Source organism: Hyposmocoma kahamanoa, unplaced genomic scaffold (assembly GCF_003589595.1).
Source record: "Hyposmocoma kahamanoa isolate Upper Pololo Valley unplaced genomic scaffold, ASM358959v1 202, whole genome shotgun sequence".
NCBI lineage: Eukaryota > Metazoa > Arthropoda > Insecta > Lepidoptera > Cosmopterigidae > Hyposmocoma > Hyposmocoma kahamanoa.
The window spans coordinates 7171926-7187850 of record NW_020653726.1 but is presented as its reverse complement, the minus strand read 5'-3'; the positions used below and the strand labels follow the sequence as shown (position 1 = coordinate 7187850).

The window sequence follows — 15925 nt, the reverse complement described above, 5'->3', positions numbered from 1 at the left end:
TTAAATTGTAACCACCGCACAATCCGTGCTGAAAAGTTACGAATAGCTGAATAGCAAGGAGCTATTCAAAAATAGAGTTTTGAATTCGTATCAGTTGAATAGAGAAAATGTAACCGATGCTGACTTGAACAAATGTCGATTGGAACAAGACAGACATTTCATTTCTATTATATTATTGAAACGTTTGAAATCAATAAAATTCTGCGATAGTGATCACAAAATAGAAATCACACACCACCACTTAATTAGTCAGTCATTAAATATCGATTTTTGGAAACTGTTGTACAAAATAAATAAACTATCTATCTAATATATCTATACTCCATTATGTAAATAGTGGCACGGTGAAAATTGTTTTATTGTAAATATTATGTCGTTAACATTCAACTGTATGTATAAAACATTTTTAACATGTTTGTTTAATTTCTTATGTAATATGGGGATGTAAACTAAAAAAAGGAAATGTTCACCATAGTTATAGTGTGCTTACAATGGGCTACGTGTCTGAAAAATATGTATTACAAAATAAAATATAAAGAATTCACTAAAGAGCAGTCGTGCGAAATTGTTCTCTGTTCGGAAGGAAACGAAGTGGGGTTTATTTCGCCGTTCGGATCATTTATCAAGTCCCAAGTCGAGCAACAAATATGGTGGCCTCGTTTTTATTGAGAAGAATTCGTTTACGAACCTAAAGAATTCGCTACGATGTTATTTAGATGGGTACAGTTTTATTTCTTTGCAAAGGATAGTGGTGTGTGCAGGAAAACAGGAGTTTGAATCTATCGCAGCTCAGACGTAGGACCATTGTTGTCCAGAACTTCTTTTAATATAAAATCACCATACTTCCAGATATTTAAGACTGAAATATTTAGCTAATGTTGACAAAAAAGATGTGAGAGTAAAATTTAAAAAAAAGCTGTTTAAGGTCCCTGTCTTGGCCTGAGTTGTAATAAAATGATTAATCGTTTAACAATGACAGTGTTAACTGCGCAGAGGAATTCTTTCAAATGCGGTGGAAAACAGCAAATCTCTTTTACAGGTAAGAAATATTAGAAACATCCGTGGCCTGTTTCCCCATAACGACATTGTTTCCTTTACCATAAAATTAATTAAAGAAGAAGATGACGTTCTTCTTCGTTGATTAAAGCTAATAAATGCTTCACATAACAATAGAATGGGTTTTCCATGATTATATTAAAATTTTCAAAATATGTGGGAATGGTTAAATGTAAAATCAAAATGTCAAACCAAAACTGCCTCAGTGGCCGAACGGTTACCATGCCGGGCTGCCACGCAGAGGTCTCAGGTTCCATTCCGGGGCCGGGAGAAACGTTTGTATGGCCTACATTTATTTCTCTCATTATTATTATAAAAAAAGAACTTTTTAAACAGAAATTTAAGAAAATACTCATGGTTAACACTTAGAGTAATCATTAATAGGTAATGAACTATCGTGGATAGTTTGGTATAGTTTTGCTCGGCTAACTGGTACTCCTCAACAACGTCTATGTATTCAAAATTTAATGTCAGAAGATACTTAGCGGTGCATGGTCACGACTTCTTTTGATACAATTTTGTTTAATTATCTGTTCCAAATCATCGGCGCTGGTCCAGGATGCTTCAGCCAGGATTATTATAGCTTGAATCAACTTAACGTCTTTAGTTTGGGAAAATCTTAACATCGAGACTCAGATTCGCACAAAGCCATCTAGCAACAAACTTCGAAACTGTTTCTATCATGGAGCAGAAGAATAGCCTGTGGATTTAATTAGAGTTATAAAAAATTCTATATAACAAAGTTATTTTGTTACTGATCTAGTGTTTTTAGGATCCATAGTCAAATTAGGAAGTGGAAGAACTTATTATTAGGAAGTGAACTCATACCGTGTGTGAGAAAAAATACACCTGTTTATTATATACCAAAGAGTTTAGGCATAATTAAGTGGGACGTCATTTAATTATATCTTACAAAATCTAACAAATTATGTTACTCGCGTACATTAAACGCTCTAGCCTCAATATAGTCACTGTTAGTGGTTTTCATCAGTGACTTTTATTTATTTTTTAAATGATACCTACACAAGTACAAGAAAAGACCACTTTCTCAATAGGTAGTTATAAGTAAAACCTCGTAGAATGGAATTACATTAACTGAGTAGGTAAATTATCTTTAGAATTATTTTATATAGTAAACCCCTTTCTATTAAATATAAATAAGAATAAACCTTGACAAGAGTCATAGGAGGACAAGCGGGAAAAACTGTATTGCTAGATCAAATGGTTTAGGTATTTACTATCCAATAACGTTCTTACAAAAAATATACGATACACCTAAGGATAATGTCTAAAGAATGTGCTAATTTGTTACAGGACAGGACAAATCCTGAAAACAGGATAAAATAAAAGTCTAAAATGAATTATTTAAGAATAAAATATCTAACTTTGTACATAATTTTTATATGGAGATATTTCTCTTTAAGCACTACAGAAAACTAGCAAAATTCAATCCGTCAATCGCCATCGTGCGGTTGTCGACGTCGAATCTGGGCCAAATTTTGTCCGCCTGTTCTTATTTTATTCATATTAATTTTCAGCGCGTGGGTGGCGGTCCCCCTCAGCTCCTAAAATGTAAGCTTACGTTGAAATCCCTCGCCTTAATATAAAAATCTATTCAAAATAAGAAATTAGCAATGGCGGGATTTTTAAAATGTCAATGTTCCCTACGGAGCATCTGCTAGTTTCATTTTGTTCTAGTAGGTAATTACACTGTCTCGATGACTCATAAAATTACCCTCGCCTGAGAACAAAATGCAAATAAGATTACATTAAAGAACCCAACTTTCAATAGACAAAAACTTCAACCCTACGGTACACGTATCCACTGACTGAATTAATTACGGTTTAACAGTGCATTAAATGTTCGTGATCAATTTTATTGTGTAGAATAGTAAAGAAACGTAGGACATAAAAAACTATCTAAAGAATCATACTTTTGAATCTATGTTCAAGCTATTTAAAATTCTAATCGTCAATGGCGGTACTAATTTTAATAAAATAAATTCAAAAATCCGGATAATATGCCCGTTCGTTGGTGGTAGTAAAATGCAAACGAAATAAGACGAGAATATTGTGTAAATGTTTTCATTCATTCAAGTTATCTTAAGCTTACCCCTGGGTAACATTCTTTATCTTGATGTGTTTCAGAGATATAGACTTATGACTCCTAGACGCAGACGTAAAATAAAAGTTTGTAACTTGAAAGAACTTTTGTATTTTTGGAACTGCGAGTCAATTTAACACAAAGCAAACTAAATTAAATATGAATCGACAAACAAAGTAACTAAAAAAACGCATTTTCTTAACTCCTTACACGGAAATAGATTGGGTTTTACATGAAAATTTACTGAATAATCTGACAGGGATTAATTTAACATTTAATCCACTGATTAAAAAAACCCACCTTTGTCTGCTTTTCTGGAAATTATTTTCCAAAGTTTTTCTTTTCAAAACTGTAGGTTTATAATTCTTGCTTTCGTTGAATGTAATGAATGGTTGCAACAAAAATTATTTTTTTCTATTTTTACTAAGACTTATAATATTATTGATTTTCTTTGACGTACTTACAACGTGGTATGTACTTGCAATAATTCACCAATACTATGGTCGGACTAAATTATCCACTTAATAATGGCAATAAAAGTATCACATTAATCTTAGTTAAATCTGACCGATAAAACACACGATAATAATTATTCCACTCATTATATAAACTAAAACTTCTCTAGTAGTAACATTAGTCCTAAAAATGGTGCGTGTGTTGTTAGTACTGTGTCTGCTTGGGGTCTCGATGGCGAAAGGCCACGATTGGGAAGAGGGTTGGTTCAATTGGCATGAAAACGTGGGAGTAAAACAAGCCGAATATATCAAAAGGTCGGAAGCTAATATAGTTGGCATGAAACCAATTGTCGGTGGAGCCATTGCACCTGTCAACGCACATCCCTATCTAGTTGGTCTTCTCATCGGCATTATAGGTTTACCTTCACCGTCTGCCTGCGGAGGATCCGTCCTGAGCAATACAAGAGTACTAACAGCAGCCCATTGTTGGAACGATGGCAGAAATCAAGCACGAACTTTTGAGGTCGTCTTTGGTTCAGCATTTCTGTTCCATGGAGGAGTAAGAATATTTGCAGATGGCATAGCCGTACATCCAGAATATTACGCCAGAAGATTAGCAAACGACGTCGCTATTTTGAGGTTATCACGTCCAGTTGCGTTTTCAAATACAATCAGACCTGTGAAGCTGCCATCTGGAGTATTTAGAAACATGAATTTTACTGGAGTGTGGGCAAAAGCATCTGGCTATGGTAGATATTCGGACTTGACACTCCCAAATGTGAATACCGTCGTTCGCCACATCTTCCTGCAAACAATTCCGTTAGATCCGTGCAGAGCAAAATACGGAAGCATTGTGTTAGACTCCAATATCTGTACGAGTGGTACTGGGGGCGTGGGGATTTGCCAAGGAGACTCCGGGGGACCATTGACGATAAATGCTCAAGGGGAAGACGTATTGATAGGCATTAGTTCTTTCGTAGCATATCATGGATGTGAATTAGGACTTCCTTCGGTCTTCGCAAGAGTTACTAGTTTTGTGGATTGGATTGAACGGTTTTTGTAAATCATTGACTACCTCCGGCCATTAAATAAAATTCATTTTTATACGAACACTGCATTTATTACTTTGAACTTACCACCAACTGTATATATAAAACTAATATTTTACTAAGATAAAATGTAAAAACTAATATTTTCTCCATGTAACTAAAAACTCTAAATACTATTATAATTTTGATCTTTGCTCCTCAAAGACATAAAGAGGTAAAACAACATTTACTGATTAAATTTATTACTTTTTACTTTGATAATATACATTTACTTAAATAAATAATAGAAAAAGAAAAATAAATGGGCATCAAATTGTTGATAAAATGTGTAATACTATTTATCAACAATGTCAGAATCTTGAAAAGAAAGATAAATTACACCATTGCCCACAAACATTTATTCGAGCTCCAAAAACGCTACAAATCAGACTTGACACAATTAAAACCACGCTCAAATCATTTTGATTATTATTTTATAACCTCAAATTGTATCTATATTATTCATGTTTGTCTCATTTCCTTTTAACTGCTCAATTTTCGTTATCGAAAGACAATATTTTTTTCGAAAAACAACATATTTTATTAAGTTTAGAACTGTTCCCACCTCTAATTGCAAATAACAAATTACATCTCTCAGGGGATTATAACTGGCCGCTTGTTTGTTAATAATGCAATACATAATATTGGAAGTGGTATTTTGTTGCTTGGAAGAACAAGCTGGACGGCATCTAAAACGACGTGGTGTCGGTGAAATATAGATATGTAAGTGCCTAGATAATAATGTCGTACAACCCTTTAGGTCAACTAGATTTAGGAAAACTAAGCACCTGGTGTAGAGTGTATTTTTACAAGCCAACATATAATTGCTACTCATAACTCTCCTGTTGACTTTTCTCTATAGGTGGCAACCATAGTGGTAACCAGTGACAAACCTCGCGGGACTACATTACTAACACCATAAACAACAACTTTTGTTCCGTGACTTTTTACAAAACATAATTTTACCAAAAATAAACCTTTAATTTTTTGTTGTATATACTATCCTCCACCCCCGCTCCTGCGTTTTGCAGCGACTGGGTGTTTATGCTAGCGCTTTTTTTTTTAGTTACCACAAGAGTTATCACCGTTTAGAATATTATGTTTAAATGTTTTTATATTTGTATGAATGTAAAATCTGATGAATTATTAAACGTCGTGGAACAAAAGTTGTTGTATATGATGTAATATAATACTGCGAGGTTCTTACTATTTTAAAAATAACCCTGTCTACGTGCCTAAGAAATTTACAATCCAACTTATTAATAGGTATTCCTGCACTTCTATATCGGTTTAAGTTTTTAAATATCCACCATTCGCCAGTGATAGTTACATACAATTAGGAGTAAAAACAAACTAGAGCTTACATTTGATACCGTACCAGTTTAATGCCTACTCGGTTTAAGACCTTTTATTTGCTGTAATAGATGCGTGTTTGGCTACGAAGCTACGAACTCGTAGCCTTTTGTTAAGTAAATTGTACGTAGCTACTTGTTTAAATGCGAATTGTCTCTTAGAAATTTATTAACGAAAAAAAATTTAAACAACAAACAAGTAATAGTATATTCTTTATAGAGGAACTATAACGAGCAAATATACAGAGTGTTCTTTTTAATTGTGATACCATGGGGAAATTCGATACCATAGAAGATACAAAGAAACTGTCTTCAGAATCATTAAGTCCTTTTTTGTGAAAACAATTTTGGATTAGTCAATTTTTTGGTCAAGCATGAGTGTATTGTGCTGATCGCCTCAGATTTAACAAAATAATTTCATTGTATGGGACGAAAAAATAGGGACCGCAGAAGTTGATCAAATTTATAATAGCATCATTCCGCTAGCCTCATTATGCAATTGTTGCATAATGAGGGTTCTGAAAGGCGAGAACCGCGTAATAGGTACGAGTTATTAAGACCTAATTATGTGATTGATGAATGATTGCATACAATATTTTTTCTTTTATGGTTTTGTGTCTATTACTCCGAGTGCTATACTGGCTTTTAGTCTTTAGGCTTGAATCTTTATTTTTCACTTCGAGTGATAAAAATAATTTATATCAATCGTATACACTCTACAACAAAATCAAAAACCAAATTCTGAAGATTTCGCGATATTTTTTTCAACCAGATACAGATACAACAAACGCAACTAAACGCCATCGCTACGATTAGCGGACTTTGGCAATCATGAGTCATGATGAATCACGATTTACTTGCTACATCGCGTCACTAAAATGGTCCATACACAAACGCACTATCACGGGAAAATTATATGGCACCACCGTCTATGCGGAAAAGACACGGAACTAATACCGAGCGTAGTCGTAGAACGAAACTATTTCGTAATGAAAATGATCCACACACAAGCACTGTTTTTGTAGAATTTCCGCAGCACAGCGATCTCTGTGAGACTAGGTTTATTTACTTTGACGAATTATTATAATGTTAATTTATGTTGAGTGTGGGCGTTATTATTATTAATTATCTTTTTTGTTTTTTTAATTTCTTTCACCTATTGAACTTTAACCTTTTGGTACAAAGTAGAGCAAGTACTAGCTGTATGAGTTTGTCTAAGTCACTCGACGTAAACTCGACGCTTTCGCTCTAGAACAAAATTACGAATCAAAATACATAGATGCAATAAACGCACTAACGCGAGAAAATAATATGGCGCCACCGTCTATGCGGAAAGGCATGGAAGTAAAACCGAGAGTGCTACCGGTTGTTCGAGTTTGTTCACTCGAAGTAATTAAAAAATTAGATATTTTATACTCTATAGGGATTATACGACGCACCACAAATTAGGATGCACTATACTCCCGCTACGCAAGGCTATAATGACGTACTTTTAGAGCATGAGCAGGGAAAAAAACCATTGATGCTCGAAACTTTAGAATTTTTTGCATAGGTAAAATTTTATTTATCCTGTGCAAAATCTTTTCATTTAGTATCTTTGTGGTCATAGATTGTTTTTAGTGAAAATAATGACAGGTTTTACCTACTGCTATGTATACAATTATTATAGTAGCTGTATCATTACATGTTACTGTCTTGGTACTACATAGTTCAGTTTCTTGGAACATATTCGATTGTTTACGTACCGCCACTTATAAAGGTATCTATTCACCTATTTATAAAGTGGAGGTAGAGTTACGTCATTCGCCTAGCCTAAATCAAGTTAATGATGAAAAATTCAACCCGCGACAGGGAAGTGGCTAAAATTGCAATAATTCGGTCTATCGGGGACGGAAGCCGCCGCAAATTTGGAACGAAGGGAGTACGGTTCAGGAAGTCACTAATGGATGAAGCGGAAGTCCGTAATATTTGATCGCTTTGGTTAAAGGAATCCCGTTAGGACAAAACGATACAAAATGTTTGTACAAAGCAATTACAGATAAATTCAGCGATGCTAATGGAATTCTAATTACATCTCTTGTATCTGAACAAGAACGACTTTAAAGTACAGATGAAACATCTAGCTAGGATTAGGACGGGATATCTAACCCATTTTGGCTATGATGGGATTATATATGATATATATGATAAGGGGATCGTAATTTTTCTCGAGAAAAATGTGTCGTTTCCTGTAAAAGTGGTGTATCTCCATATATTTTTAAATACATTTTTTTTGCTTAATGGTATCACATTTAATCATATCTTTCATTATAAAAGTGAGGTAACTCCAGTAATTGCACTTAAACCCCATAGATGGCGTTAGTTGTTAGTGCTAATTATTTATTATAAAAGTGAATAAGTTACAACATTTAATTACAAGGAGACAATTCACAGGACTATATCACTATCAACATAAACAACAACTTTTGTTTGATGACTTTTAATAATTTTGTCACATTTTGCTTTCATACAAAAATACAAATATTTAAATATCGCTCTAAACGGTGATAACTTTGACCAAAACGCATGAGCGGGGGTGGGGTGCGGGTTCTCGGAGAGGATGCTTGCACGTTTGAACTTACTAATCTTACTGCCGGTCTAAAAAGTGTTAGATAGGACAACAACAACTTACAAGTTTATTTTTTGATAAGTTAATTACTTATAATTTTTAATACAAAGATCGAACACTTAGAAAAAAATCTTTCAATCTGGTCGGGTTCGAACCGACGTCTTCTAGCAATTCCATACAAATTTAACTACAGTTAATAGCGACGTATCTAGCCAGGGCTGGCAGCTGTAAAGTTACCTAATTGAGTGACGAAATACTTTCATAGATTTCTCATAGATGGCGCTACGGCTAAAAACTCGTTGAAAAAACCAAATACAAAGATCCAACAAACAAGCACTTACAAAAATTCGTGAGGTCCGCTGGTTCATTCCGTGGCTTAGTTGGCACGGTTTGCTAGAATACGTCGGTTCGAATCCGGCCGGATCGAAGGATTTTTTCTAAGTGTCCGATCTTTGTATTAATAATAATTATAACAAAGTGGTGGAGTAATTTCACAAAAAAATAATTGAATATCAGTTCAATACAAAATTAAATTAATTACTTTTTTGTAAAAACTCGTGGAACAAAAGTTGTTGTTTAATGTGTTAGTAATCTGGTCCTATGAAGCTGTTAGTAATTTACAAATAATCTTGTATATCTAAACATTACTCATTCAGCGACCATCTGTACAGATCCCCAGAAGCATAATCCCCGCATCGATTTCCCGATGCGATACCTGAGCTCAGGCGAGACGCTGCGAGCCAATTGCACCACTGCGCCCGCTCTACCTGCACCGCACATCACTTGGTTCATAAATGGGAGCAAGGTAAAATAAATATTATAATAATACATTCAATAATTATCTTCTATGCCTTATTGACAATTACCCCTCTGTGCAAATTTTGGTTAATTGACCAGCTGCTCTGCTCCTAGTCTCGGTTTTGATGCCTTTCTTATGAATGAGTATTCTGGAATACTGGAGTATTTAATACCTATTGTTTTATAGGTTTTGCAATTGGTTCTGCAATCTCAAATGTATTTTTATAGAATAACTTTATAAATGACAAAAGAGGGTTATTAGCACAAAGTTGCTATATGTATATCTTTATTTTATATTGTGAAATGATTTGCATGAATGAAAGTAATTTAGATAAATGAACGGTTTGATTTATTATGGCACGATGGCGTGTCATGCAAAATGATTCCAATGTTAGAAGCGTAAACTTACGATATCCAAACTTCGAATAATAAATACACACACGTAGATACAGAAGTCCAATTTATTTTGTATCAAAGAACCTTTCCGTCGTTTTCATAATGTATTTAAAAAAAATTGCATATTTCAGGTGGACGAAATCGTAGCATACTCGCACAAATACAGAGTGCCCGTAAATGAGCGAAGTGGTAGACGAGGTCTCCAAAGGCCCTTCGAACACGACGAACATCATAGCACGCCACCTCCTCTCCTCACTCTTACCCACGCCTCACATGTCGCCACACGACCTCCAGGATGCAACCTTAAGGAACACCACCAGGTACCAAAACTAAACCTCTAAATAACCAACCTAATTATTCACATCCGAGACCAGAACAATTTTCACCTAAAAGATATTGCCATTTACGTATAAATTTCGTAAATATTCGAAATTAAAATAATCAATTTACCAAACAATCTCCCGGATGTAGTCTAGAGAAACGTACTGATGTAACGTTTATGTGACATCACATTCAAAAGTACTTACAAAAGCGTGCCAAACTTCCCTGTTTCGTTTACTGTATTTAGCTTGTGCACACCAAGGCCCAAGGAAATTACTTTTATGCAAATGAACCATTATGTTCGCCACTTCCCTCGAGTTGGTCCTCGGTACCTACAACGAACCATGTAGGTGACTTATACAGTAATTAAAGTATATTTGCTTTTCAGATTAATTTGAAAGCGATTTTTGTTTTTGTGCACTTTGTTTTTGGGCAATATCAAAGCTCAAAACCTTTTTTCAAAATCCTCCTCAGATTTCGCCCAATGTGAAAAACTCTTGAATAAAAGATAATTTTTGCCAACTTTATCAAAATCGAGCGTGAAAGAGCAAACTACCCTGGTTTGATAAAGCTAAGTTTGCCAGCTTTGTGGAGTTAACGACCGCCTATCTGCGATGCGTAAATTCCTAAACCCTTTGTCTGTCAAAAGATAATGCGAAAACCGGTTCACTGTGAAAATTTCAGTGTTTATTAAATTCATTGCGCGCATAAAACAACGTCTTACGTAACGGTGAAATATATAAAGTCTATATATATAATCTATCAACGCTGATAGAACTTTATTAAGTGTCGACATGTTTTTTCACTTATTTGTTTCCTAGACACGTTTTCCTACAAAATGAACACAAAAATATAGCGAGACTTTTTTTACTTCACAAAATTTTTGAGAGTAAATCTGTCCATATCGTTACGAACAAGATGTTTTACTATTTTGATCGAGCAGGTATGCACTTGTAACATGGAACAGCTGATATTTTATATTGAAGTTGTTGTTATTTTTGTTTATTGCTGTGTAACAATTTCACTCCGTGACTTTCGGCCGGTGCCGCTTAATTAGTGGCGAAATTGTAATTTGTATTGATGGTTTTGTTAATTTCACTGTTATAGATGACGGAAATAAAAGACCTTGAAGAACCAAATGTGATCCACGCTACCAGCAGACACAGAAGCCGCAAAACTGGACGTGGTCGAGACTTGTACGTTACTGTGTCGGAGCTCCAATTAGTTGCAACTGGCAGGCTGGAGATTAAGTGCGTCAGTACCATTCCAGAATTTAGAAGCATAGAGGACAAATTTGCGGATATGAGGAACGATACAGTCATAGGTAAGACTTACTCAGCACTTGATATACCTAATCGCATACGTGTTTGATGTACTTAGATCCCAGTAGGTATATAATCTTCTTAACTACTTGTAGTTAACTTAATGCATAAACTCGAACATTATAACTTACAAATGTCGAAATACGACGTGTTAAGTAATTATTAATTCAGACTGCTACTTTTTAAAATATTTACTCACAAAATACAAAAAAATATGAAAAATAATGAAATGTTTGAATGAGCGATTGAAACTAGATACCTACCTACCTAAGCCGCCCAAAAGCTTCTTAATTGGGGTCAGGCAAACAAATTCCCTTAAACTCGATTTATTTGTTTTTTAATCCCTTAAAATTTGCGCAGAAAATATAAAAACTGACGTAAAGGTTAAATCATTTGGTAATAAAATGTAATTAATATACTTTTATTACATTACGGGTTTTATTGAATTTCTTCGACCGCTGGAAACAGTTCATCTAAAAATTCCTGCGATATGTTCTGCAGCATTAGCTGGTTGGAATATCAATATGAGAACCAACGAAATATGAAACTTTCGGTCTATTAACTCTTCCGCGCGTATTGGCATGAAACGCGAAAAACATTTCGAATGGTTGCACGATCGGTTTCATGATTTTATTATTTGTTGACAATTCACATCAAAAAATTGTTCGTCCACAAAGCGTGCGTTTCGCAATTCCGACAAACAAATTACAAAGTACCTGCAAGTCGTTACGGTTTAGGTGGATACTTTATAAAGTGTAAAAGAAGTCTTGGTTTAAGCGGCGCAAAGGTCGCAAAATCGGTTAAAGTTTGGAAAGAATGTGACACTATCTCCGCAAGACCCTTGAGAGAGCAGCATGCGAAAACTTCTTAGAGACAATAAAGTCTATTCCAATAAAAGAAACGCAAGTTTTATTATCTATTTTATAGCAGAAGTAAGTAGAAATGGTCCTCCGAAGACATTTTAAATGCTACTAAAACAAATCTCGCCGATGTGGAGGCGCTGACCTTGCGGAACGCCATAACTCTTCGCATTTTAGAATTCTCACCAACTGACAGTTTGATTGGTTAGTTTCTTCATATCGATATGTTATTTCGATTCTGAAACAGGTAACGCTCATTCAGACCTGCTTTTTTTGGCGACAACATTAGATGTGCCTAAAACCTAAAACGTTGTGCTCAGTTATAGACCTTTTGAATTAAGCCATTTTCATCCGGATGAACATAAAAAATGTCACAATTTATTGTTTTAAAATTGTTAGCCAACCGATATAATTGATAGATGCAGTAACGAAGGTTTATTCGTTCGGAAATTATGTGAGTTTGTTTCTTCCGTTTTTATCTAGGTTACTGCAATAATTTAATTTTGCCATATTAGTTCCGAGATATCTAGGCCAGCATTTGCTTTAATTCTCTTCTAAACACCCTAAAATTATCACGAACTTTAAATATAAACTAATTTAAAAAAAGTTTATGTCAGCATTGAATTTATTTCCTAGTCGGGGTTGTCACTTTCAAATTCGAATTTTACTTGAATCCGAACAAAAACTCCTCAATTAAAAAAAATCATAACCTATACATAAATTATATAATGGGATACCTACACTGAAGAACTGCGCTTGTATTGGCTTATACACTACACGAAAACACCTACACTAAATATTAAGTATATACGGAAAACACCCGCAGGGTATCCGGTTAATTATTTATAGGTGCCTAGTCAAATAAATAAAAAAATTAAAATCGGTATTTTTTATTTAAATTCTATAATTATATAGGATAGGTAGCTATTTTAAAAGTAACTTTCGAGGATCGTCGGCAAAATGGTTTATGACGTCTTTCGTGAAAGTATCGCCCATATCGTTAACAAATTTTCTTTGTGCACTGAGCATACAAAGCCCATTTAATCTGTCTTCGATCATAGCCCCTGTACCGTAAGTGCTTAAAATAACAAAAAAAATTAAGCATTTTCAAAAATAGCTCTATCACTCCATGTATTTTAATATTAGGAATTATTCCCCTTACGTCAAAATGTTAAACCAAATCCTGTTTTATTCCCATAATTAATTTTCAACCTGGCATTTATCGAATGATACAAGTACAGTGAGCATGAAAATATAAATAAATGTAGTTACTTTAGAATATTTGATTAACGTAAATAATGAAATAAAATCTATTTTATAATAAAAAAGATTTTCATAAAGCTTTTTACGAAAGCGTGTTTTTAATGTACGTAAAGAACACGGTATTCGTATGGACGAATGAAATCAAACTGTGGTAGATAATTATAACTAGTATGCCAATTAATAGTTACTTGTTATGCAAGGCTACAAAGAAACCTGAGCAAGAGCTAAGATTGAATCACGAGCAAAGCGAGTGCGATGCGTTCTGAATTTACGCCTCATCAATTCTTATTCCTGCTTGTACTTTTATTTTGTGTGATTAAATGATTATTGAAAAATATTTTAGTTCTTCGACGAATTCAAATAATTTTATAAACACAATTATTTATCATTGTCAATTTAATGTCAACAATAATAAGAATAAAAAATACCAACGGATCCAATTTACATAAATAAGTAATGTACGACAAATCGCTTAATTGTACGTGCCATTATCCTATTTTTTCATCGTAAGAAAAGGTTAGGTGCACCACAGTCCATAGCCATGTTCGAATTCCAAAAACCTTTTCCACGCTAGCGTGCAAACGCTTTTGCGCGCAGATTTCTAATTAAAAAGAAAGCCTTTCCGAGCTAGGGTAATGAAAAAAATATTTATATATATATATTTAACGTCTTTTAGTAAAAGTAGTTAAGCATGTTCAGACAAAACGCTGGCGGAGGCTGAAAATATATTAGTATTGATACACTCAAGAATAACCTTAGTTCAAAAGTATGTACGTACGTTTATTGTAAATTTATACTGCCGTTCACTAACTAAAGGGCGGTTAAGTGACATATGGTCAAATAACCGTTTTAAATATAATATTTTAAATAGCTAAAGATAGAGCAGACAATTATCTTTTAAAATCAGTTCAAATTAGTTAACGTGTTCGACTTATCAGAACTTACACTAACGGTGCATAGTTAAAATATATATATTTTTAATAATATTAACGCACACTCACACACTCAACATAATCCCGTACAAGGGAAACCCTGTCGCGGGTGCCATGGAGACACACATAGACAACCACAAATTACACCCAAACACACGAAAGAAATAAATGTAGGTCAAACAAATATTTCTCCCGGTCCGGGAAACCTGAGACCTCTGCGTGGCAGTCCGGCCATAGTAACCGTTCGGCCACGGAGGCAGTTAGTTACTTATCATTAAACAATTTCAATATTCTAAAACTGGGATATAGTTTTATATGATATCTTAAAAAAAATTGTCACGTAGCCACGTTTGAGTATGCTAAAGTGGACTTAAAGAGAATAAATAACAAGGGACAACATCCCGGTTATCGCAGAAGAAGTCTTTGAAAGTCGAAATAAGAGAATTTCGCAAGTCGCAAGTTTATGGGGTAAATTCGGAAACAAATTTTACATTAGATCCAAAAGTTTATTATTTATGATTTCAGTGGATGTGATCAGACCGTCGACGCTCTCTCAACCGTCTGCCAACCTCACCCTACTGGAACCCAGTGCCTCAGCCGCTGCCCATCCTCTAATCTCATCTATCTTTTTTTCTTCACTTCTTCTCAGTGTACCAATTATCGCTTCATAGGACTTTTAAACATTAATTTTAATTAAACGAGCTGTGATAATAAAATCTTATATGTTCACTTAATATTGTTCGCATGAATCGTGTATTTGATTGGTTGTTGGATTGATGACTCAGTGCGCTAGACTAGGTAATAAACATAGGCTAACGTCTACCAGACGTACTATACTCTGCCTAATCTTTTAGGTAGGTACATAGTTGCAACGTGTTCACTTTTATCTGTAAAGTATAAATAATATGTCTTATTATAGTTTTCTCTCCATCGTAGATACGTACCGGCCTATCTCAAAAAATACGTATCAACAGAAACAAAATACTGGATTTAATACATAGTTCAACTCTATCATTACTTACATCACCTTATCTATTTCTGCCGCCAAGCAGTAATGTCAGCATTACTGTGTTCCGGTTTTGAAGGGTACGGGTGCTGATGAAATTACAGGCACATGGGATTGTCAACTTATGTCTCAGGGTGATGGGCGCAGTGGTAGTGCCCCACAGATCTTTACAATTTAAAGCTCTGAGTAGCACAGTTTTGGATAGACGTGTAGCTTATCATCAGGTGCACAACTTGTTCGTCCCGTCACTTGATGTTATAAAAAAATAATAGGAATTGCTTTTAGAATTTCTAACTTTTGAAAATCGTTTTACATTTTTCTTACTCTTATCAAAATTGTACCAATTGTATGCTTCATAAGAAAA

The 15925-nt window shown here is 34.4% G+C and overlaps 2 protein-coding genes across 3 annotated transcripts in view; both read left to right on the top strand.

The window, feature by feature from the left end:
- The window catches only part of LOC113227202, a 155754-nt gene extending 140235 nt beyond the window's left edge, over nucleotides 1-15519 (top strand). For both annotated transcript variants that reach the window (XM_026460090.1, XM_026460092.1), the window contains 4 exons: nucleotides 9335-9468; nucleotides 9989-10177; nucleotides 11286-11502; nucleotides 15081-15519. In XM_026460090.1, coding sequence (XP_026315875.1) covers nucleotides 9335-9468; nucleotides 9989-10177; nucleotides 11286-11502; nucleotides 15081-15226 — 686 coding nt within the window. In that variant the 3' untranslated portion in view covers nucleotides 15227-15519. The remainder of the gene's footprint in view (nucleotides 1-9334; nucleotides 9469-9988; nucleotides 10178-11285; nucleotides 11503-15080) is intronic.
- On the top strand, nucleotides 3801-4690 carry LOC113227203 (brachyurin-like). Its single transcript, XM_026460093.1, has one exon. It carries the CDS (start codon nucleotides 3806-3808, stop codon nucleotides 4676-4678), a length of 873 nt encoding a protein of 290 aa, XP_026315878.1. The 5' UTR covers nucleotides 3801-3805; the 3' UTR covers nucleotides 4679-4690.
- Nucleotides 15520-15925: the final 406 nt, after the last annotated feature.

Coding starts and splice junctions, on each gene's coding strand:
- LOC113227203 (XM_026460093.1), top strand. CDS start 3,806: ATGGTGCGTGTGTTGTTAGTACTGTGTCTGCTTGGGGTCTCGATGGCG.